Below are 23,131 nucleotides of genomic sequence, written 5' to 3' on the forward strand. Positions count from 1 at the left end.
CCTCGAGTGTATTTGACAGGCGAAATGTTTATTGGCCTCCTTCCTCGGAATCTTTTCGCTGAGAATAATTCATGCAATTTGACACAATGCATATTTATTAGACGGGCCCCGGGTAACCTGACGGTGGATATTCCTGTGACGTAATCCTTGCATATTTTGTTAGCTGTAGCCGCTGTAGGTACCTATTGTGTTGTTTACGAGATACGCTTAATAAGATTGCGTCTATGATAGTTGAGGTGACACGTTTATATCACCTACTTGGATGGAATTTCTTGAGAAACTATGTTAAGAAAGAAGGAAAAAATACCAAAGCTTTTGTGTACGAAATTTTTAATATAACCTAACGTATATTTTGTAATAGTGTTGTTATTTTTAAATTTTGAATAGAAAAATAAATAAAAATATATCGACGAGGATGGGATTCGAACCCACGCGTGTAGAACACATTGGATTAGCAGTCCAACGCCTTAACCTCTCGGCCACCTCGTCTCGTGAGAAGCCTCTCGAAATATTACAGCGTTTCATAGAATACACTTTCCTGTGGATATTTACGTTAGAAATGTAATATAGAAATGAGATATTCTATGTTTCTGTATTTATTTCTTTTCAAACGAAGGTAAAATTGTTGTATTTTTGTTATTGATAAAATTTAAATTACGGAGTTTTTTCTAATTCGTTACTATTATTGAAAATATAACTAATTCTGTAGATGGAAATTACTCAGATACTATAGTACGTTTTGTGATTACCTTTCACTAGACTGTATAGAAATATCAACAATACTCCTTCTACTCCCAACTTCTTAGTTATTGACAGCGTCGAAATGAAATTCGCGACATCCTAGCCAGCCACATTAATATTCCAAAGAATTGTAATTATTCACAAGCAGAGTACATTATGTAGGTTTTAATGAAAGAAGTGCGCGTCCATTAGGCGAGGAATATTCATTTGGGAATAATAAGCCTATCTGGTATTGTGGAGACGGCGTCACTTAATGTTAGGGGACTTATGTTTTTAGTGATAAAAAGCACTGAATTGATTCAGTTTTTGTGGTTCTTAATTAGATTTCTTTGTTCACTTTTGAGTGGTCCGACTGCGTTTAATTATGGAATTGTGTAGTTGTGATTTCCTTTTATTAAGTCTTCTATTTTGCGAATATTCAGCTCGTCTGTTTTTAGTCGCTGTTTGTTTATTTGTTGGTGTTTTCAGTTTTTGTGTACTCATTTGTGTTCTTTATATAAGTTCTTGTGAGTATTTACGTTGTTGTTTATTCTAGTAGGTAGTTTGTCTTTGTCAATGTCTTCCCTGAACGGATGCCGTTGCATGTAACAACTAAATTCTCCGACTGACGTTTCCTCAGAGACCAGTCGTTCTCTATAAAGTGACCCATGTGATCGCCTTTCGTATTTCTACGCATACACTCGACAAGTTCATTCTCTCGAGCGACATTACCATGTTGTTACTACGCAAGCTCATCTTTTATTTCGTTACAAAATGGAAAGCTTACGTGCTCCTAACTACATGAAGGGCCCTGACCTCAATTGCTAAGTAATAATGCTCAGGTATACCTCAAGGATGTCTAATGCTGGCTGCTAACTTATACACAAATTCGGGGCTGTAGTCAACGAAAGTCAGTAATTTCGTTACAACTTTTGTATTATCCAGAGGAGCATAGCAAATTGTCTCGGATATAAAAATAATTTATGTTACAACTCGAACCAACGGATGATTATACTTTTCGAGTTAAATTATACGTTGTTATTTCAAGTGGCCTGCGAGCTCTGTGTTGTGTGTTTACATTGCAGTAATTTAGTTTTATTTATGTATTTTTGTTTTGCTTTTATTTTTCATCGTGAATTATAATTTTTCGACTCTCCATTGAAAAGAAAATAAAACAACTGAATTATAATATTATACCACCTATAATTTCAAAAATAAATAACACAGAGCATTATGTCTTTAAAGCCCACAAATAAAACAATACTTTCAGCATAAATTGCGGTGTACTTTGCACATTGGTATTTACAAGCGGCATTGTTACATAAGATCACGTATTCGCACGGGCACCGGGCACATCTGAGCGGTTAGCAATCAATGACAGGCCCGTATACCAGTTGCGATTATCTATGGCGCTGGTGTACGGGAATTATGTATTCGTGAGGCACAATCGGGCCAAATGAGAGGCCAATCAGACGCACGGCATTCGAGCGGTGACATGCCAAACCGAATCGATAATTCAATGGTAAAAATTATGGGTCGAGTGTTTGGGTGGATGGGAAGAGTATTTATTGTAGAAATGAATATATAATATTATATTGATGATTGATAACATTTTTATTGTATTTTGATTTAAAATGTTTAAAGTCTAGTATAAAAGTTATTATATTATGTCAGGCACCCCTATCCTGGCAAGAGCTTTAACTGGTAAAATGCGTCTCCATTATATTATGTTCGTCTATTCCAAAACTTTCTGGAGTATACGGACGTGATGTGAAATAAATACAGCGTTATACAACCCATTAAAACTAACGTACCAATTAATGCAATGTAAATTTCACACAGTAGGTACATGCCTCTCGCATTCAAACCATCATTTCAGCGCGGCTGGCAATTAACAAAGTTTTTATATCCCCTTTGAGGTGGCGCTACAATGTTTCCACTATAACGCATTATGACCACAAACAAGAATTCAAGAGGCCATTAAAGCGGCTTCCTAAACGAAACCGACCGTCCCCGAAAGTTTTTCTATGAGAAGTTTTTACATCAGCCGCGCATTAGCATGTGGGCGTTTATATGTCACATTCGGCCGATAAAATTCGCCGGGTTCGGGAAGCCTCGTAGGGCACTTAAGGCGCTAAAGTATGTCCCTATTACTGCCCTTTCGCGGCGGCTTTTTAAACAACGCCGGGCTGTAACTATTTCTAAATGGGTTGTATGAAAATGTATCTGCGGTGAGGGTATTACATGACATATGTTTTACGTTTCGTTTAGTTTTTGTATGGGTTTCAGTTTGGATTTTTTTTTTGGATTTAGGGCCGATTTTTCAATGCTTGGTTAAAACTTATCCGTCCAATAAAGTATTACACGATAATATTAAAATTTCACGTAAACTGTCAAATATGGGCAATTAGAATACGTTTTTTAAATGGTAGTTTTATACATTATTAGACGAATAAGTTTTAATATAAAGTTTTTTGTGAAATAATTTGTTAGATGAGTCCATGGAGACGAATGAACGCAATATCACTTCATAAATCGTTTTCTCATTTTGCTGTTTAGACTTTTTTAAGTCTACAAAGTTATTTAGATTGTACTAGAATTATTATTTATGGATACGAATGGTATTAGTTTTTAATACAATTGATTGGTGATATTTACAGCATACTGAGAATTTATTTAATCTTGTTGGTTGGAATACTAGACTATTACTTCTAGTTAAAAAGTAACTTTTATGACTCAAAAGTCGCTATTAGTACTACTTGTTATCTATTTACGTATATAGATTTGAAACAGTTCAAAAACACATGTGCACATATTGACATGTGTTCAGTTTATTATGTTGTTTTAACAGATGATTTGGAGTTTCATACAAAATGCCCTTGATTAGGAGAAATTTTTAATTTCTAAACTTTATTATAAAATAAATAATATAAAGGTACTTTATTTTATTCTTCAATCTTGGGGAGTTTTATTTAAACGCAGATTGCGTGAAAGGCGATATCTAAATCACGGGACGTGTGACGTCAGAGCTTTATCTCGTCTCGACACCTGCCTACACCTGAATTATAGCCCGAGGGTTATAGGCTAGGAGCTGATTGTGTTTATTTTTAGTTTGGTCTAGACTAAACAACTTGTGGGATACAATTATCTTTTGTTAATTAATACGTAGGTGCATAAATGATTTTTCAATAACTGAAAGTGGTTTTATAATTGGTTAATTTTTTTGGAAATATTTTGTTTTAAGCTTCTACCCAAAATAATTGTCCAAATAACTGATTGAGATGATTCAATTGCTGAAATGTATAACTCAGAAATACTTGAACGTTGTGATTTAATCACACACGACACGTTCGCTTATTTAACTGCGTATTCTATATACTATGATGAATTTTTGTTCATTTTTTATTTCCCACAAAAAGTACATTACATCAAAACTTCGATAAGCTCCCGCACTATGAGTAATGGTCGTCAATTCGGCTCACCCTGTTCACGGATCACAAGTGAGTTTTTCTTGCCACTACGAACGGATCGACACACCTGCGCCTACTTCGTGTTTATTGCGCTGTGTGTGGGTTTTGTTAGCAAATACCGAACTGTTGTTAGGCTAGGGGTACATTTGTAAGCATATGCGCGGTCTTTTAGCTTCTAATACATACTTATTCGTTAGGAATAAGACGGGAAAGGTCTTAGGACGGAAGATTTACACTATAGAATTATTGTAAGACTTGCAAGACAGTTTCTTTTTGTGATAAAATAATTGCGAACTGGATTTTAGATGGTCTTGGTCGTTAAAAGTAGGGTTTGCGGTAACTTAGTTACAAAGTATGTATAAATCGAACAGTATTCCAACGAAATAACATACGAAAAATTTTCAAATGAATACTATAATATTATCACAACAGCAATGTACCAAAATATATTTGAGAACAACACAATATTTTACCTTTGAATTCACGTGCACGTAGGTATCTCGTCTCGCACGCGGCGTACATATCGACGCGCACCCTAAAGCATTTGCGAACTTATCGCGTCTAATGTTGCGTTATTTTTTGGTGACTGTGCGAGTGATGTTTTTATTATAAAGACGTGTCGGGACTAGGGAAATATTTACGAATGTCGGGCGAACGTGTCCTGCTGATGTATGGGCGTAGTTCTCGTATGGATTGTACAATTTGTTCGAGGCGTTTTTGTAACTATACACTACTGTGTAGTGTGTGGTGGTTTGTTTACGATTGCGAATATTATGATGTGAATGATAGAATGGAGAGGTGGATTTTTTTAAATTATGAAACTTTTCATACATGGCAGATGATGAGCTGAGACAAAAGTCTAAGGCTAAGACAAAATTATATCTTAATAAATCACTAATTTCGAATTATAAATTCAGATTTATAAAATTTACTACCTATAAGTATTTGAATATGTATATTTTGTGTAAGAAATAGAACAAATTAAATTTAAAAAGTAATGTAAATACATTACCTACTTATTATAGTACTTTTACGAATCCATTACAATATAATGTTAAACCTTTTAATGCTCGTCAAACACTTTAAAATAATTCCAGAGTAAAATGATATTCCAAGAACACATTTACAAGAACGCCTTTTTATCCGTGTTTTTCAGACTATTCTCTCAAACAAAGTATTAATATCAAAAGTTAAAATAATATTCGCAGAGACGGTGCAACAATGTAACGAATAATCTACATTTAAAAATGTCATTTTCTTTAAGAACAATCAAAGGTAGTTATCACAAGCAGTCTCCCTAATGCACCTAATAGTGCCGTTTTGTATTTTAAAACCTCGTTATATCTGAGATTTTCTTAATTAAAGTAAAGCTAGCTTTTGCGTTTTCTTTAAAAATAACAAAAGAACGGCGCGAGGTGGCGCGACGCTCGCTATTAAGATGTGACAATAACCAGTTAGGTGCAGTTAAGATAATGAGCTCGTGAACAAAGAAATCCTATCAAAAGTCTTCCTACTGATTGTATTCTTGTCCCGGTTATAATATTAAAAGGAATTCTTAATGCCCCGTTTATCATTCTACTTATGGTTTTTAGTTAAATGAGAATTTTATACAGGAATACTTGATAAGTTTTTACGTTTTAAAACTACAAGTTATAGAGTTAGTTTGTATTAATACTTGTTTGTTAATTATGGCCAAAATAGTTATATTTACTTATTTCGTATGAAATTTTTCGAAGAACCTTATATAGGTATTAATACTAAACCTAAATATATATTCCTTCATCGTCGTGAATAGAAGATATATGGAAAGGTTGTTTAATATTATATTATATTAAAGAGCCCTGCTTTGTTCGTCATAATACACAATAAAACAATTACTTTATCTTCATTCATTACTAGCTACGCTACACGTAGCACTAAATGCGTAGCACTGCTACGAGCTACAATACTCACTGGACCGCTCATGTACTTAATGTCCTACGAGTTCATCGGGAGTATTTATATCAAAAACAAATTAACGTTGTTAATGTTTTAAGACAATTTTACTAGGATGTTTCAAAAATGCATAATGTAGAAAATTTGTTTGTAAGACAAATTGAAGCACAATTTTAATTTATTTATGTAGCACGAACTCCTTTCATTAGTACCTATAAAACTTTCAGTCGTAATAAACTTATAAAATTTTAAAATAATAATTTCTGTTGCATGTCGTGTAATATTATAGTAGACAACTTTTGCGACGTGTAGCGTACTTTTTTATTCATTTATAAATTATTATCGAAAACAATACGGTTATAGTTCTGCATATTATTTGACTATCACAATTCACACTAGTATTGCAGATGCACGTAGCAGCAGTTTGGAAGTACTAAGCACAGATAATACAACGTGCTCAATGTAACGGAATATTAAGCTGCCGATTACAGCAGACAACAGTCGTAGTCGACGTGTTGGAGTCGATTAGTCGAAGTCGAAGCACTGGTTATTGGTAATATATTAGAAGGTGCATTATAAGTATTAATTTAAAAAAGTCTACTATATACTTGATCATTTTTATGTTTAGCTCTGTTGCATGTTAGGAAGAGCTTTAGATATGAAATTTAGTTGAAGTTTTATCGATTTTAATATAAAGATTACATTAAATATAAAAGCAAATATGCTATACATCCGAGAACGTATAAATAAAAAACAAAAATAAAAAAGAAGCTCTTGCATCGGCCGGGAATCGAACCCGGGCCGCCCGCGTGGCAGGCGAGCATTCTACCACTGAACCACCGATGCTTGTTGTTACAACCTAAAATATGAATACAAATAATGTTTATTTCACTGTAGTAATTGATATTATCCGAGCTGTTTACACAAGTGTTAATTTGTTAGTTTTAACCAAACTATAAAAAAATTTAATTTATATTTACCTACATATTATAGTGCCTGTTTTATTTTGAAAATAAATCACATTTTATTAATGTGAAAATTCTAATGAACTCAATATCATAACGCTGGTCGAAAAGCCCTTCAAACTCGAATGGCGTCAGCTAGTTATAAATATTATATAAATTTAAAGCATTTGTTCAAAAACTCCAATAAAAATTAAAATAAAACGTTGAAAACTCGTTGATATTAATAAAGTTTTATTATTAGAGATATAAATTTTAATGAAAAATTAAATATATTTGGAACAAGTTTTTTGCATACGAAAATATTAAACTACATATTTAATTATTCGTCTCGCAAGCGATTCAAACTAAAAAATACGATATTCCTTAATCATCTAATTCGTTAGAAAACGGTAAATATCGATATTTATTGGCGGAATCCCCAAAGCTTTGATATATTGCCGCCAAAAAACTATTGAAACATTTTTATTTGTATCGCAAATTGCGCTTTTATTCCTGTCCGGACGGGTCTGATCGGATTTGGTTCACAATGCCGGCGAATTCTAGAATTTTCACTGCACCTGGTTTGGAAGATTTTTCATGGCTTTAGTTATTCATGACTAATGCTGTGAGGCTCTCGCTATAACACTATGTAGCTATGTAAAAATGTAAGGGGCTGTGCAGAAGTGCCCGGCGTTAAAAGCTCCTTAAAAATACAATTACGCCTTCTTAGAAAAACATAATTTTTATACAGTAAGGTGTAGTAGGTACCTTGTTCATGGTGATAATTAAATAGATATGAGACTCAACTGCTAAGTGACTTTTCTAAAATAGTAAATAAGTGATTTAATATTTCGGTATGCAGAACAGCATAGAGTAATGTGCCTATATTTCAGAATTTCTATACTACAATGTAGGTACGTAATGAAAAGCAATCAGTCGCAACCGTTGATGCGTTGAATCGAGCAACTGAAAATAATCCAAACACAGAGTTGATAGTACACGCGTCACGTCAGCCGCAGCAGAACTGAGCCTTTATCAAGTCGATACGCTTAATTTGTTTGTCATTCGAGAGGATCCAACACACAGCAGTAGGCACAGTTGTCGAAACAACGGAGACGATGGTTAAGACAGATTAACAGTTAGTTGGGTTGTCCGTTGTATTGTCTCTGTTTAATCCGGGACGAACGCCGGTTTCGAGTGTCGTTCTGGTAAACAAGTTTAAATGATCGGTTTAAATGCGACTTTATGGGCACTGATAGCGCTTTAAGTAGTGCGGTTTTGGTGATAATGTGGATGGAGAACAGTTGAGAATGTAGAAAGAAGTAATACAAGGAATAAGTGATTTATCTTCAGGAGGATAATTAGTATAAGTATACTATATTGTTATGTGTACTGATATATATGGAAGGATAGATAATTCATTGAGCCATTGCACCTTCTTTCTAGTGCACGGTAATCAGCTTGCATATTATTACTAATGTACTCACAAATGCACTGGCATTTCACGAATAACGCTAACAATAAAGCAACATGGTATGGTGGTATTTTATCATTAACGAAAAAGATTGTACATGAAATATTTATAAGGTTATATTTGTTCCACAAATGAACACTGCAATTGGTTAATTAAGTAGACATTTTATAATCAAATTATAATAACTGTTGTTAACTGTACATGAAATTCCACATGAATGATTCGTGTGTGTGTGTGCGTTTTTCTTATAATAAAGTTTCATGTATTGTATTTGAATGTGTAGGTACGCGGTACGCAAATTTCGGATGGTATCATATTACACATACAGAGATGTACGAAACAAAAACAGTCCATTATGTGCAAGCCCCAGAGAGACGGCCCCCTAAAATATTTTGTAAATCTAAAGGTGTGTATAATGCGGTAATGTCGCGCAGGTGTTCAGTAAAAAGTCGCTTACAGTAATGGACAGACCGAAATTGTGCACTAGTCTTTACTCCTTTCCTGTATTCAGTATTTTGTTACTGCATTCTTTTTATTTTTAACCATAGATAAAATTACTTCCGGATAGGCTATGAGAAGATGTCTATTTTTTTTACTCTAGAAGCTATTTTTGACGATGTCTTCGCAGTTTTTATATAAATGAATAAAGGACAATCTCTCTAATCTATTTTAGCGCTAAGAATAGATTCTGGTGTTAAAATAGATTAAGAAAAGGATTCATTTTTTCATGATGTTGAAACAGTTAAGGGTAGATTTTATAAATAGCGACGATGACCTTTAACTTTAAAGTTTCTAGATACTGTGCAGTGAACTGTAGGGGTGACTTGTTTATCATTGTTTTACTATAGACATTTCATTTGATACACTCCGTATAACATAATGGCGGTCTACGGTTCTAATATGATAAACAGCAAAGATTGCATTGCTTGTTTTTTAGCATAACCGATATTATAAATTCTTTCATTAATATAAAAATACATCGTGACTATAATTTTTAAACTATGATCAGAGCCTGACTAATTCCTGTTTAGAAATAATTTTTACAAAGCATATCTCAATTTACGAGTTGAATTATGCTTTAGAAGCTTAGTTTTACTTTTCTGACGAGCCGAATATGTCATATATTATGCTGTAAAATTAACTATGATCAATTTATCGCTTTTAATTTCGTTTAAATGTGCTATATAAATGAGAGCATAATTTTAGAGATACGAATTAGCTCAATGAATTATGTAATTTGAAGTGATTTCATGCACACTCTAACGATAGGTATCTACTCCCCTTATTGGTACCTATAGGTTTTAGTCGATATTTTTGGATATTAAGGAATTGCGAAGGTATTGGTGGGAGGTATATATAGGAAGAGATGGTCTATTATTATTAAAATGTATGTATAATATAAATAGACAATATGCACTTGCAATTATACATATATATGGAGAAAATTAACTAAAGACAAAGAGCACTTAATATTACTCGGTTTGCCAGTCAGGTAACAAATATTCGTACTTAGTAACTGTTACTGAAGCCTTGTATAGTCAGTTGTACAACGGATAGGTGAAATGTGATCTACCGAAAATTGTATGGAAATTAGCAAGATTTGAAGTGTCTAAGCCTAGAAAAGGTCTGTTTAATCATGTATGAAGCAGGGTTAATGTCTCTTTGTATTGATGTGGGTATTGGTTTTGGGTATAAGTCCGTTGTGAGACTTATTAAAATTACTTCAAAAATGATGAGAGACGCGTAGGTTAGATGATTTCCAAATCTATATAACGATCTAGATTTTTTAATTACCTTTAAAGGTCTCATCTATTCTGTACTTATTTGCAATATACCACTACAGTCATGGGAAGGTGATTTTCGAGGTCTTAAAATATTACAGCAGTTTTAACTTCATAAGTGGGTTTGTAAAATATTTCAATATACAATTTTGTAAGAACCGTTTATATTTCGAACATTGTTAGTTCTGTATGTATATTCGTAATAGTAATACGAGTATATTTGCGCAAGTGTCAGTCACCGCTCACCTTACAGTCGGTTGGATAAGTGAATGTGCACCATGAATACAAAATTCAAAAGCGAAATTTGAATATTGCCCAAATGTAGGACTAAATTTCGTATGTAACTGTATCGCTTTCATACATATTAAGTTTTCGCTAGCGGAATATATCGGTTTGCGGTTTGATGTATGAAAGTGCTATGGTATTGGAATGTTGGATATAAATAATAAATAATAAAAAAAAAAAACTAGTCTTGCATCGGCCGGGAATCGAACCCGGGCCGCCCGCGTGGCAGGCGAGCATTCTACCACTGAACCACCGATGCTTGTTAAACGAGTGGGAAATTTCGAAAGAGATAATATACCAATCACACCTACTACCTGTTAAAAGAAACGACGAGAAGAACATTTCTTTTTTATTTAGTTGATAATTTAGCTCGAAATTGTTAATACATCTTATTGGCTTCTGCTAAACCTTTATTCTTGAATGAGCTTTGAAATATTCTTACAAAACATTATTATTAAGTATACTTTTCTATACATTTAAAGCTTTTCCTCTGTATGTGATACGTCTAAATTCTATTGCTTCAAAGTACAAACCTTAGTTGTTCTGTTCACCATTCGCTGAATAGTAAGTCTTGATGTAACGACGTCTAATCATCGTGTAAGCTATAGTTATAGTGCGGTGGAGGTAAAGCTTTGTGCACACAGTGTTAGATGCATGATAGGCAACTTATTTGCAGCAATTAGGCTTCTAGAAATGTGTTTGTAACATGGAAACTCGAGAACTAGGAACTTAGCTCAAAGTTTTGTCGTACTTTTAACACATATCTAAATGAAACTGACAGCGGAAAAGTATCGCGTTTCCCAAAAATTAAATACATTATCTTACATCCTACATCTTCAGGCTCGGCGCACTGATACAAAGTTCACGCGCTGACAAGGGTCCAAATCAGAGATATTAATTTGTAGGGTGCGTTGTAAATTAACCGTCGCGAGTTGGTAACCGAGTTACCCGGTCCGGGCAATTTGTAAGGCCGGCAAGCAATAATTTTCGACTCTTGTACCGTGTGCCCGGATTAAAGTAATACACGGATTAAGAGCGTGCGTGTGGACCGGGCTTTAGCGTAAAAAATTGTGAGCGTAATTGCTAGGTTTGTGCTCTTCGATTTGAATGAAATTGAATTTAGAATTGCATTTCTGTTTTTGAATTTTGCGATCTTGTTCTAGAATAGTTTTGAATTGAGTGACTTTGGAGGATTGATATTCTGCCCGGATTTTTTTCATGCATATTTGTCTCAAGAATTTATCACGGTCGTTTACGATTAGTCCGGGATACATCGCCCATTTTTGCAAGTGATTACTATCAAGCTAATTTTTCGTGAGTAGCTTTATTTTGATGAGATGCCCAATAATTTCACGTACAAAACTCTCGATTGTGGTAGCTACCAGAGGAAACAAGGATAAAATATTTTGATTTGATGGTTCTCAAATATTAACTACTAACTGAATGTTTTTTTTGTTCAATCTCAAGATAATTATCTAAATTATTCGAAAAAATATTTGTCCTACAAAATCTATGGTTTGATCAAAGAGTCCCCCTTTCCAATGTGTATCGATAACGAAGTCATCATAAATGATTACTAACCAGCTGATTTTTTTATTTTCACTTATTTAATACATACTTATATAATTCAACAGACATATTGTCCTACAAATTGCGTAATAAATATTTGAGAACCGTCAAATTAAAATTTTTTATCCTTGTTACCTCTGTAAGCTACCACAATCGAGAGTTTCGAACATGACATTATTGGGCATCTCATCAAAATAAAGCTACTCACGAAAAATTAGCTTGATAGTAATCACTTGCAAAAATGGGCGATGTATCCCGGACTAGATGGTAAATATTATACAATTAGGTACAATTGTTTAATAGCACGATTGTTATTATGAGAAATTAAGACGTTATTAATTAATATTGAAATAAGCTTTCAAGATTACGTTCGTCAGATCACTACTGAATGAAATGCGCTATATATTTCTCAGAATTCATCTTTAATATTTAATACGAGTAACCGTCACAAACAAAAACATGTTTTAATACTTCTAAATGCTTGGAAAAGCTATTATTTTTTGTGCGATTTTTGTCTACAATTTATGTGATCCAATTTTTACCTTTCATTATCTTATAAAGAGTACCTTCATACATTCCTATCTTTTATGTTTTCATACACGAAAACATAGCACAAAATAAACGTTTAATTAACTATGTACCTAGTACAGTGCGGTTCATAAATAAATTACGAACCCTGAAAACGAATAATAGCCTTTATTTATGAATGTTTAAAAAAAATTAAATAAATTTATGTTAAAGCGAGATAAAGCCGCCACTGTCCGGCGGCTGTGAAATATAAAATGGAGGCACTTAGCGGTCGGTAGGTATACGTTTTTACTATTTCACGTTTTCGAGCTTTGTAGGTACATACTTAATTGTGATGTGATTGTAATGGATTGCTTTATGAGGGCTCGTATGAAAGAGTACTTGTAATGACCCAGCGGTGGTATAAGAGGCGCTGGCTAATTCGTGATGTAAAGCCGATTGCATTAAATTATTATGGTGCACATAGTAAGCGTATTTTGAGTTATGTAAAAGTTGTATTGGTGTGTTAAATCTATCACGATGTAAAAATTAAATAATTTTGGTTCAAAAATATCATTTTCATTTTTTCACACTCGATACTATGAATTGTAAAATTACGTAGGTACAGTTTCCTTTATTAGATGAAAGTATTATTCCCATTTCCTTTTGATTTTGGCTCATTTTGATAGGATTTGTAGGATCGTTATATATTTTATGAAATGGCAATCAAAGAGGAAATTGTAAAAGCTGTAAATGAAATTATAGTATGTTTTGTTAGTTTACCACGTTCATTGCAAATAATACCACCATCAAACGATTGCTAAAAATTAAGAGCGCAACATTGACTCGAGAAGTTTATCGTGCCTTTTTTCTACGTCGAGTCTGTGAATAGGAGTTTATTTTAAACGAAAGCCAATAAAGTCGGCGGCTCCAATGAAATAATCGGATCCGGCGCAATCTAATTTATTAATAGCAAATAAAAGCTTGGGCGCATCGCGCAATGATTGGTGGAAACGGTTGCCAATTGTTTGCTTTCGATTCTATGTTCCATATTCTTTTTCATTTGCCGAAGTGTTTGGAATAACTGGAAATATACGTTACGTTTGTAAGGTAGTATTGCTATTTGGTTTGCTGATATTTTGTGCATAATGCATTTGAATAAACCGTCTCATTGTAGATATTTACAAAAAGTATTTCAATATTTTTACAAATAATAATTATTCCATTGGTTATATTTAGCGTTCCTTCAACGTTTTAGGATGGTACATAATTTACCACTACTTTTGTATTATAATGTAAATTTATCGTATATTTCTTCCGGATATTTTTTGGTGACTATAGAATTTTAAACATATAATATTATGGTTCTATTTTTGTAAATACGTACTTACTTAAATATTTTTTTTATAATTGTTACAGATTGGAGCACTGAAAGACTACTACTTATTATCTCACCACGAGGTGCACAAGCGGTCCACGGAACCAAACATGGAACATCATCGCAAGTTGACAGAAGAACCACAGGTATGCACATAAATTTTTTATATTGTGTCATGCCTAGAATATTGGTTATTCTGAGCCGGCGAGTTTTACGAAGAAGAGATGATGCGATATAAGGGTGAATTACAAAAATTGTATGCATATTTTTTCTATAATTCAATAAGATACTGAACTATTTATCAAACTAAAAAATGTTGTTACGTTTTACTCTTTGATATAATTTCTGAAATTTCGTTTTCAATAGCCATTCAATAGCGGATAGCCTATAAGTCTTAATATATATAAATCTCGTGTCACAATGTTTGTCCTCAATGGACTCCTAAACCACTTAACCGATTATAATAAAATTCGCACATCATGTGCAGTTCGATCCAACTTGAGATATAGGATAGTTTAAAAATGTAGGAACCACGGGCGAAGCCGGGGCGGACCGCTAGTTTGTAATATATAAAATAACTATTTTTCGAATTTACCAATCTAGACTCGTTTAATTCCATTTGTATCAAGATAGTTCCTTTACAGCGAGAATATCAAAAGTATCGGTCCCACTCCGTTGCTCGGTATCCCAAATTTCAGATGTCGATATGAATCTGAGATTATGAAGTGATAACAAAAACTAATTCACTTAGTTCTTTGAAATGCTTTTAGCGCTGACGGCTGACTATTAGACTAGAGTAGATAATTTTAGAAACAAAAAAAAATCGCAGTCGGATGAAACCCATTAGAAAAGGAGGGGAATATGATAAAAATGTAAGGAAAAATAAATTACGGTCAATCCGAATTCGGGAAGCGGGAGGGGGGAGCTTTTAAGAGAGAAAAATGGTTTCTCTCGATTTCCGACAAAACTACAAGTCCTATAGAAAAAAGTTCAATGGCAAAGTTATAGGTAATTAAAAGTTCTACAACTTTTGTGTTCACAATTTTTTCACATAACCTCAAAATTTAGGTGAAAAATTCAAAAAACCAAGTTTTTGGTCTTTTATTTTTATCTACTTCAAAATTTATTTTTTTTCTACGAAATTTGGTGGAAACTTACTTTATTATGTCCCAAATACACTGTAATTTATTTGATTGAAAAAATTTATTTTTTCGCCTTATTTTGAATTAATACCAAAAAAACAACCTAATTTTCAATCGAAAAGTCACCCGTCAAAATATCAGCTTTTTTCAAAAACTTGGAGTGCCTTTTATTCATTGAAATCTCTACTTTCATATGGTGTAAAAAAAAATAAACACCACCATAGTAAATGTTCTCAGGAAATGCATACAAACAGTGTGAAAATTAGCTTTTACTAAATCAGGCACACTTCTCGAACTACCTGAAATGTTTTTATCGACATCATTTTGCTTTTGAATATGCTGGAAAATATTAAATTTAGAACAATTAATTATTTTTCTTTTGAAATATTACCGAAAAGCCGATACAAGAGAAGATATAGAGTTCAAGAAGTATGCCTGATTTAGTAAAAGCTAATTTTCACACTGTTTGTATGCATTTCCTGAGAACATTTACTATGGTGGTGTTTATTTTTTTTACACCATATGAAAGTAGAGATTTCAATGAATAAAAGGCACTCCAAGTTTTTGAAAAAAGCTGATATTTTGACGGGTGACTTTTCGATTGAAAATTAGGTTGTTTTTTTGGTATTAATTCAAAATAAGGCGAAAAAATAAATATTTTCAATCAAATAAATTACAGTGTATTTGGGACATAATAAAGTAAGTTTCCACCAAATTTCGTAGAAAAAAAATAAATTTTGAAGTAGATAAAAATAAAAGACCAAAAACTTGGTTTTTTGAATTTTTCACCTAAATTTTGAGGTTATGTGAAAAAATTGTGAACACAAAAGTTGTAGAACTTTTAATTACCTATAACTTTGCCATTGAACTTTTTTCTATAGGACTTGTAGTTTTGTCGGAAATCGGGAGAAACCATTTTTCTCTCTTAAAAGCTCCCCCCTCCCGCTTCCCGAATTCGGATTGACCGTAATTTATTTTTCCTTACATTTTTATCATATTCCCCTCCTTCTCTAATGGGTTTCATCCGACTGCGATTTTTTTTATCTTTTCATTATTTTTAAAGGCTTCTACCCCAGTCTATATCCTCTATCGAATTTTATTTGTTCGCGGTGCATTCAGGGCTGCCAAAATGTCGTTAACCGGTTTGGCAGGATGGTGCCGATATTTTAGATAATATAAGACTTTGGCTCACACTTATGTGTTGGTAAATGGTTAGGGGGGTTTGAATGCTCGTTTATAGGTTAGAATAATGTGGTGTGAATCAAAAATTTTAGTACAAATATTCAGGTTATTAATGAAACTTTTGTTGATTGCGCTGTAAGACACGGATCTTTTTATTTTTAGTTTTAAGGAAGACGTTTTCAAATAATGATGAAGTGAATAATGTATTACAGTATTAATACTTGTAATGCAAATCGAATATTTAATTTCCTATTCGAACATCAATTATCGAGACTTGACCCATAGTTTGATGTCCCTACATTTCCTAGACAGCAAAAAAATTTTTTTTAATAAAACTCGTTTTGGCAGCCCTATTTTAAGCTTCAATTTGAAAGCGTAATAACATGTTTTCGCTATCTTACGATTTGATAGAGATCGATATGCTTTATCACGAATTGAAACTACTGCGAAACGACTAGCACAATACGAGTAATTAGAGATAAAATCGATAGATATCTGAGTTCTCTGAGATTAAAGAATTAATTTGAAATTAAGAAACGAAATTTATCTCTTCACTGCAAATAGGTTGAGATATCTATAACCTTTTTAGATCTAGTTGTAATTGATAACCAAGAGATAAAATTCGGATTTTATAGCCATAAATAAATCCTCTATTTTTATTTAAATCATATCTAGTTTTATTATATATTTTAAACATTTTCATTTCGAATAATTGCTATTAGGTAATTAATGATAGGTATTGGAGTTTTAACTCGTATTAGAAAACTAAAGCTTAAATTGTTAGTATGGACCGTAAAATATGTGCATAATAAATTATATTAATGCTGATACTATTTATTTGGCAGTATTTATATGTGTAAATGAAGCATAAGCTATGCAAATTTTAGTTTACTCGTATTTTATATAGCTAAACTATGAATGCATAAATTCTAATTGGGACTCGAAATTTATTCAGATATGTAATGATGAATTCTTTAGATATTCGATGAGATAACATAATAATATATTTGAGGGATGATTTTAATGAATTCATTCAATTATTAATAAGCTTTTATAGATTTTAGTAAAAATTGTTACAATGCTAAATATAAATTTATTCAATGAATATTAAGATTTAAATTAAAAATTTGAAAATAATTGAGTACTTCCACTCTTTAAACAGCCATCATAAATTAAAATCCTTAAACTCTACAGTTGTAAGGATTTATATCCTTCAGCATATAATATTAGTTCGAGAAATCTTAACGAAGTTGAAAATTACTTGTTTAATAATATTCTAGAAATATTTTTGGCTTTTTCAAAGCATATAGCTTATACGAATATGTATTAAAACTTAAAGTAATGCTATTGCATGACAAATTATATTACCTACATTAAAATTTACTTATTTAATTATATAAAAAAATGAACTCGCATTATTTATCTCTTAACAAAAACTGGAGAAAACAATATATTATTGTATGTATATAAACAAAGGTTTTCTTATTTATTTATATATATATATATAAAAGGTTCTCATTCCAGATCGGATATTATTGGGCCCGCTTCCACTAAACATTTATGGGCCGGTACTTCGTAACAGAAACGCCTAAGACTTGAATAAAATAATAATATAAAAATTTCCGATAGTTAAGTGGTGATTTCTATTCTACGAGACATTTTATTGTGTTAGTTTGGCTCAAGCGGTGTTTCGGAGACACGACAATTTAACTTATTTATTGGTATTGTTTTTTGTCAAATTCAATTGAAGTTATAATGTAGGGTAGCTGGCCGGAAAAACTGTGTACCGATTCTCTCGTGCGCAGGAGCCACGATTTTAAAATTTTAGTGTCTTTTCATATCGATTTACTTCTTTTGATTTGTATTTCGTATTTATTTGCTACGTTATTAGAAAGCTGATTAAGACGTGGTATACACCTTACTATACTGTACTTACGATGTACCGATAAACATGATAGTAACGTCAGCTGGTTTTAAATTGTACTAACTCTCTTAAGAATAAAGTGAATACTTACTAATCTTCTTATCTCCGCTCATCGTTTTATATTTTACATTTTAAAAGCGTATTCTCATTCTAAAACCTCACTATAAATTGTTCAGTGTAAACGGTTTGCGAACTGTCGCTTTAATAATCCCGTAAAATGGTAATAAAGCTCTCTGCTCTCTAGAATTATTCAAGTATTCGCAAAACGTATACTTACACTAAGCATTAGTTGGGGTTGACTGTGCTGTTTATCTAGGAGGATAAACCACGTATGTTTGAGTTTAGATTAAAACTAATAATATTTTAAAGGACTCATTTGTGTTTTCGTATGTCTATACATACGAAATGTTTTGTTTGTAATGTTTTCACGAAAACTACTGAATCGATTTCAAAAGTCTTTTACCAGCCGAAAGATACATTTTTTATCCCGAGTCAGTTCGGGTGGAGCAGGTACAAACTAAAACTAAACAGATAAACGTATTTTTTTTTAATACTTTTTTCTGATCCTTAACATTAAATGTTTTTACACGTGTACGAACTATACACGTGTTTTGCGGTGGAATGAAGAAGGAAATAACATTTAATAGCTTCTTTTGTAATCCACAAAATACTTTCACATTCAATCTAAATTTTCTGTAAGACGAAGGTAACAGATAATAACGAATAAGTATTTTTGCTATACTACGTATGTACATTGTGAATATCATAGTGTAAGTGAAATCGAATCGAAGAAATTTTCTGAGTCATTTGATCTAACTATAAAACAATCTACCATATACCATAAGTATACATATACCATAGTAATATGGTATATATGTAGGCTGTATTTATATAGGAGTATGGTATGGTATGTCATACCACACTCTACCCTTTTTCAATCCCGCCTTGCAAACTGCACTTACAGATTACCTGTACCCTACCGATATGAACTAAACACATCACACCTTAATACTGATACATAGTGGGTGGTAATACCCTGACTAGTTGCACCAGGATACATTTCGGCGGTGGCCACTAATATTCTAACGCAGCAATAACTAAGTGGATTAGGCCCTCACTCGGCCGCAGGCGTGAAGCTCGTTCGGTGGCCGAGCCCGCGGTATTATCCATGTAACCTTAATTGAAGGCAATGCACTAGGTAATGGCATTTGCTACTCAATCACGGTGTAATTGCTTCGCTATATACTTGAGGTTGTGAGAGAGTGTGGAGTAATAGTTTCACTGGACTTGCGATGAGAGAGTGGAGGAATGTTTAGTTGTAGAGTAGGAACGTAAAGCGTCTTTGCATTCAGTTTGCAGAATTAATGAAATATTGGCTATTTCCGTTTTGAATATTTTCTTATTTTTATATCAGTTGCAGTGATAGTAAGATTACATCGACGTCGACTAAAAGGAAATTGTTGAGTTTGAAATAAATGTAGAAGAAGATATTAATCTTATGAGAGAGCACTTGAAATAACTAGACATTCTACAACATGAATGATCTCATGAGACAGTAACAAGAAATTAGTTTCCAAACATGTTTTAGAAATAGCTATAAAAGTAGAGATAAATCTGTAGGGGATTGACGGCAACGGAGACTAACAAAAAGTTAGTATCGAAAATGACGTGTCGGATATAAAACGTCCACTTACAATAGTTCTGGCGGTCGGGTCGGAAAGTTTTCTTGTGAACCACATCCATGGCGATGGAATCTTTTGTGCGCCGATAGCTGTAAAGCATTGTGCACACTGACAATGTGGCTAACGCCTCGCTTCCGGCTTCGAATGCGTCTGACGGTCGCGGTTTTTGTTGTTTTGCTTTTTATTGATGTACAACGTGGTTGTTGTGAAATTGGGAGACGTGTCAAGGAGCAGATAATATAACAGAATTTTTTTTAATTCTGATTTGTTTTTCGGATGGGCAATAGGGTTTTAATCTAAGAGGTTTTAAATGTCTCCCCCAATTGTTCGTCTGTCTATTCGCTTGATATGCTTAATAATTATCTTAATTCCCACCGCCGATTAAACAAGTGTGCTCAAAGTACTCTTTCAAAAAATTGTACAAAGCCCATTTACTTGATACACAAAGTAAAAAATAGATTTATATTTAAGTATTTCGCTCCACACCGCACAGACTTAGGGCTGCCACGAGAAATCTTTTCTTTTTATTACTATGATATTCTCACGTTTTATTTCTACACACTATCGTTATTTTATGTATTATCTTATTTATATTTTTATTTTATTCATATCACTTTTATGTATTTGTTTTTTCTTTAATCATATTTTCTATATTTTATTTCTATTATATACACAAATATTATTATTTCATACTATCTACATATTATATTAATTTATGTTTGGTACGCTGAACTTCCTCGAACGGGTCTTGGCAGAATACCAGCGTCATGGTTCAAAGAACTATGGCAATGTGCTGAGCCAAGACCTTTTCAGGGAATATTGCTTTTTATTTTTATTTTTTTATATATCAATGTAATTTTAGTTTTTAAGTAAGTAAGTATTTTTAAATTGTTTAGTCTTAAGAATTAATAATTTCCTGAATAAATGATAAATAAATAAATAAATAAATAATTGGTAGAAAATTTGATGGTATAAAAATATTCAATCAAAAGAACCACCAATATCAGCATACACATAAATTCTTCTGTAAAAAACATCCGAAAATTGTGATCGCATTCCAGGAACGGCGTGTTGAAACGTACATTGTAACAAAGCTTTAGCAAACTTGGCCGCTCCGACCGCCTAATAAAACTAAGGGGCGGTTCCATTCCAGCCTTTCTCATGTTGATCACAACCACCCTCCCTACATCATAAACAACCTTCTTTACCCATTACACTGTTTATAGCTTCATAATGAACGTTATTGAGAATTTTAATTAGATTCCTGATATCCACGCGCGAGGTGTGATGAATAGTCAACGCGTGAAGGCATTTTCAAGGCTTTAATTTTTTAACACGTCATATTTCAATTTTATGGAGGCGCGTTTTTGTGTTTATTTATGTTGGCGCTTTGAGGAAATATTTGTAATTAACGCTTTGTATGAAATGTGATGCATGGAACTAAAACGATGAATTATAAAGCAAAGGAGATGGTTTTGAAATAAATAGAGGTTTTTCGCGCGGTGGTGATAAAATGAAAAAGTTTTTTTTTTATTATGTTTGCACTCATCTACATACTGCTACATGAAAGTTAGACATATGATAGAATCAAAAAAATAGCACTGATGAATGAATAAAAGAAGTCAATAACTGCGTTAAAAACAACCGACTTCAAACTTGCACTTGCAACATTTACAAATACAGACAAAAATGCTCATAAAATAAAAACTGCTGGGCCTATCCGAATAAAATTTTTATGGGACCAATTCGACACCATCCCGCATCGAACAAAAAAAGAATCACGTAAATCGGTTCAGAAACCACGGAGTAATCGGTGTACATACATAAAAAAAAAAAAAAAAAAACATACCGGCCGAATTGATAACCTCCTCCTTTTTTTTGAAGTCGGTTAAAAATGGCAATACGCTTGGAATGTTAATTTTGCAAAAGTTCAATAGGTGCGATTAATTTGCAAGAATAAAAACTAAGTATGATTTGTTTTGAGGTTAAATTAATGCTTATCTGTTCCATAAATGCTTAACAAATTCCAAGAAATTTTTCCAAAAATAAAATTCGTTTTTATCACAGAATAAAAATATATTATGTTTTCAAATTAAAATCTTATAAAAGGATTAAAATAGGCCGTGTCGAGGAAAGTCGTCGGGTAAACGTACCAACGTGCGGCCAGATGACTTTTTTGTCACAATATATCCGAACCTTTTCTCTCGTGATGGGCTGTATTAGTTTAGAACCCTATTACGTTACTGTTTATAGGATGTGCTCCGCTGAGATGTGAGAGATACTTCGCATAATATACGTGTACTGTAGTGGACGTATTTTTATGCATTAAATTCGTTGTGGCAATTTTGCTTGCTTGCCGCGTCGTGTTAAGATGGTTTTATTATTTTCTTGTGAGGTTATTTTTGTAATGTGTTTTATTAGTTGCGTTGATAATATTCATAATATCACTTTTAAAAAATTGTTATATGTTTTCGATGCTGGTTTTAATTAATAAAATATTGCTTGGATTCAGATTTATTTTTTAAGTATACAAAATTTTAAACATAATATTTCTTCACTTTATTTCCAGTGTTTCTAAAACGCGACCCAGTTATCATTGAATATGAATAGCCATATCAAAAATCCATGATGAGGTTTCACATAAAGTGTATAATTAATTCGATACGCGAAGCCAATCCGGAATAAAAACGAGGGTATAATAAACAAGATACAGTGCGTTTTTCATGAGGTTGTTTTTCCTTACTGTATAACTATGTTTGACTCCAATGTTTGCTCAGCTGAACGTGCTAACAAGCGCCGCTAAAACAATATGCCGGGATTTGGTTTAGGCAAAAAGTTTATCTGCACTGAAAGATAAATTGCTGTTATATGTTCGGTTGGGGAGGTGGGAGCGTTGTTTAAGTTTTATGTTACGATATTTTGAAATTGAAGACAAGTTATTTGAAAGGATGCATTTGTGGCTATTTGCCCTACTTTTGCTAGTTTGAGCTAAAACTTCAGTCAAATTTTGTAGGAATTTTTCCTTTATGTATCACATTAATCTTTCTAGGTAATGTCGATCCTTGGAGCTTTGTCGTTTGTAGTTAATACAAAAATTCCAGTCCCTATTTACAATTTGAAGTATTCCAATAATATTCA

General features: G+C 32.8%; 1 protein-coding gene and 3 non-coding genes across 5 annotated transcripts in view; 1 reads left to right on the forward strand and 3 right to left on the reverse strand.

Moving 5' to 3' along the window:
* Window positions 1–23,131, forward strand: part of LOC149480081 (furin-like protease 2) — a 224,507-nt gene that overhangs the window by 188,667 nt on the left and 12,709 nt on the right. For both annotated transcript variants that reach the window (XM_089707161.1, XM_089707162.1), the window contains exon 3: window positions 14,105–14,209. In XM_089707161.1, coding sequence (XP_089563287.1) covers window positions 14,105–14,209 — 105 coding nt within the window. The remainder of the gene's footprint in view (window positions 1–14,104; window positions 14,210–23,131) is intronic.
* Window positions 408–489, reverse strand: TRNAS-GCU (transfer RNA serine (anticodon GCU)). The gene has a single exon. It is a non-coding gene; the product is annotated as a tRNA-Ser (tRNA).
* Window positions 6,901–6,971, reverse strand: TRNAG-GCC (transfer RNA glycine (anticodon GCC)). The gene has a single exon. It is a non-coding gene; the product is annotated as a tRNA-Gly (tRNA).
* TRNAG-GCC (transfer RNA glycine (anticodon GCC)) lies at window positions 10,798–10,868 on the reverse strand. The gene has a single exon. It is a non-coding gene; the product is annotated as a tRNA-Gly (tRNA).

The sequence above is a fragment of the Colias philodice genome, chromosome 19, assembly GCF_061535455.1.
Source record: "Colias philodice isolate Cphi_HAF_F1 chromosome 19, ilColPhil1 Martin Lab GWU primary, whole genome shotgun sequence".
In the NCBI taxonomy this organism is placed as follows: domain Eukaryota; kingdom Metazoa; phylum Arthropoda; class Insecta; order Lepidoptera; family Pieridae; genus Colias; species Colias philodice.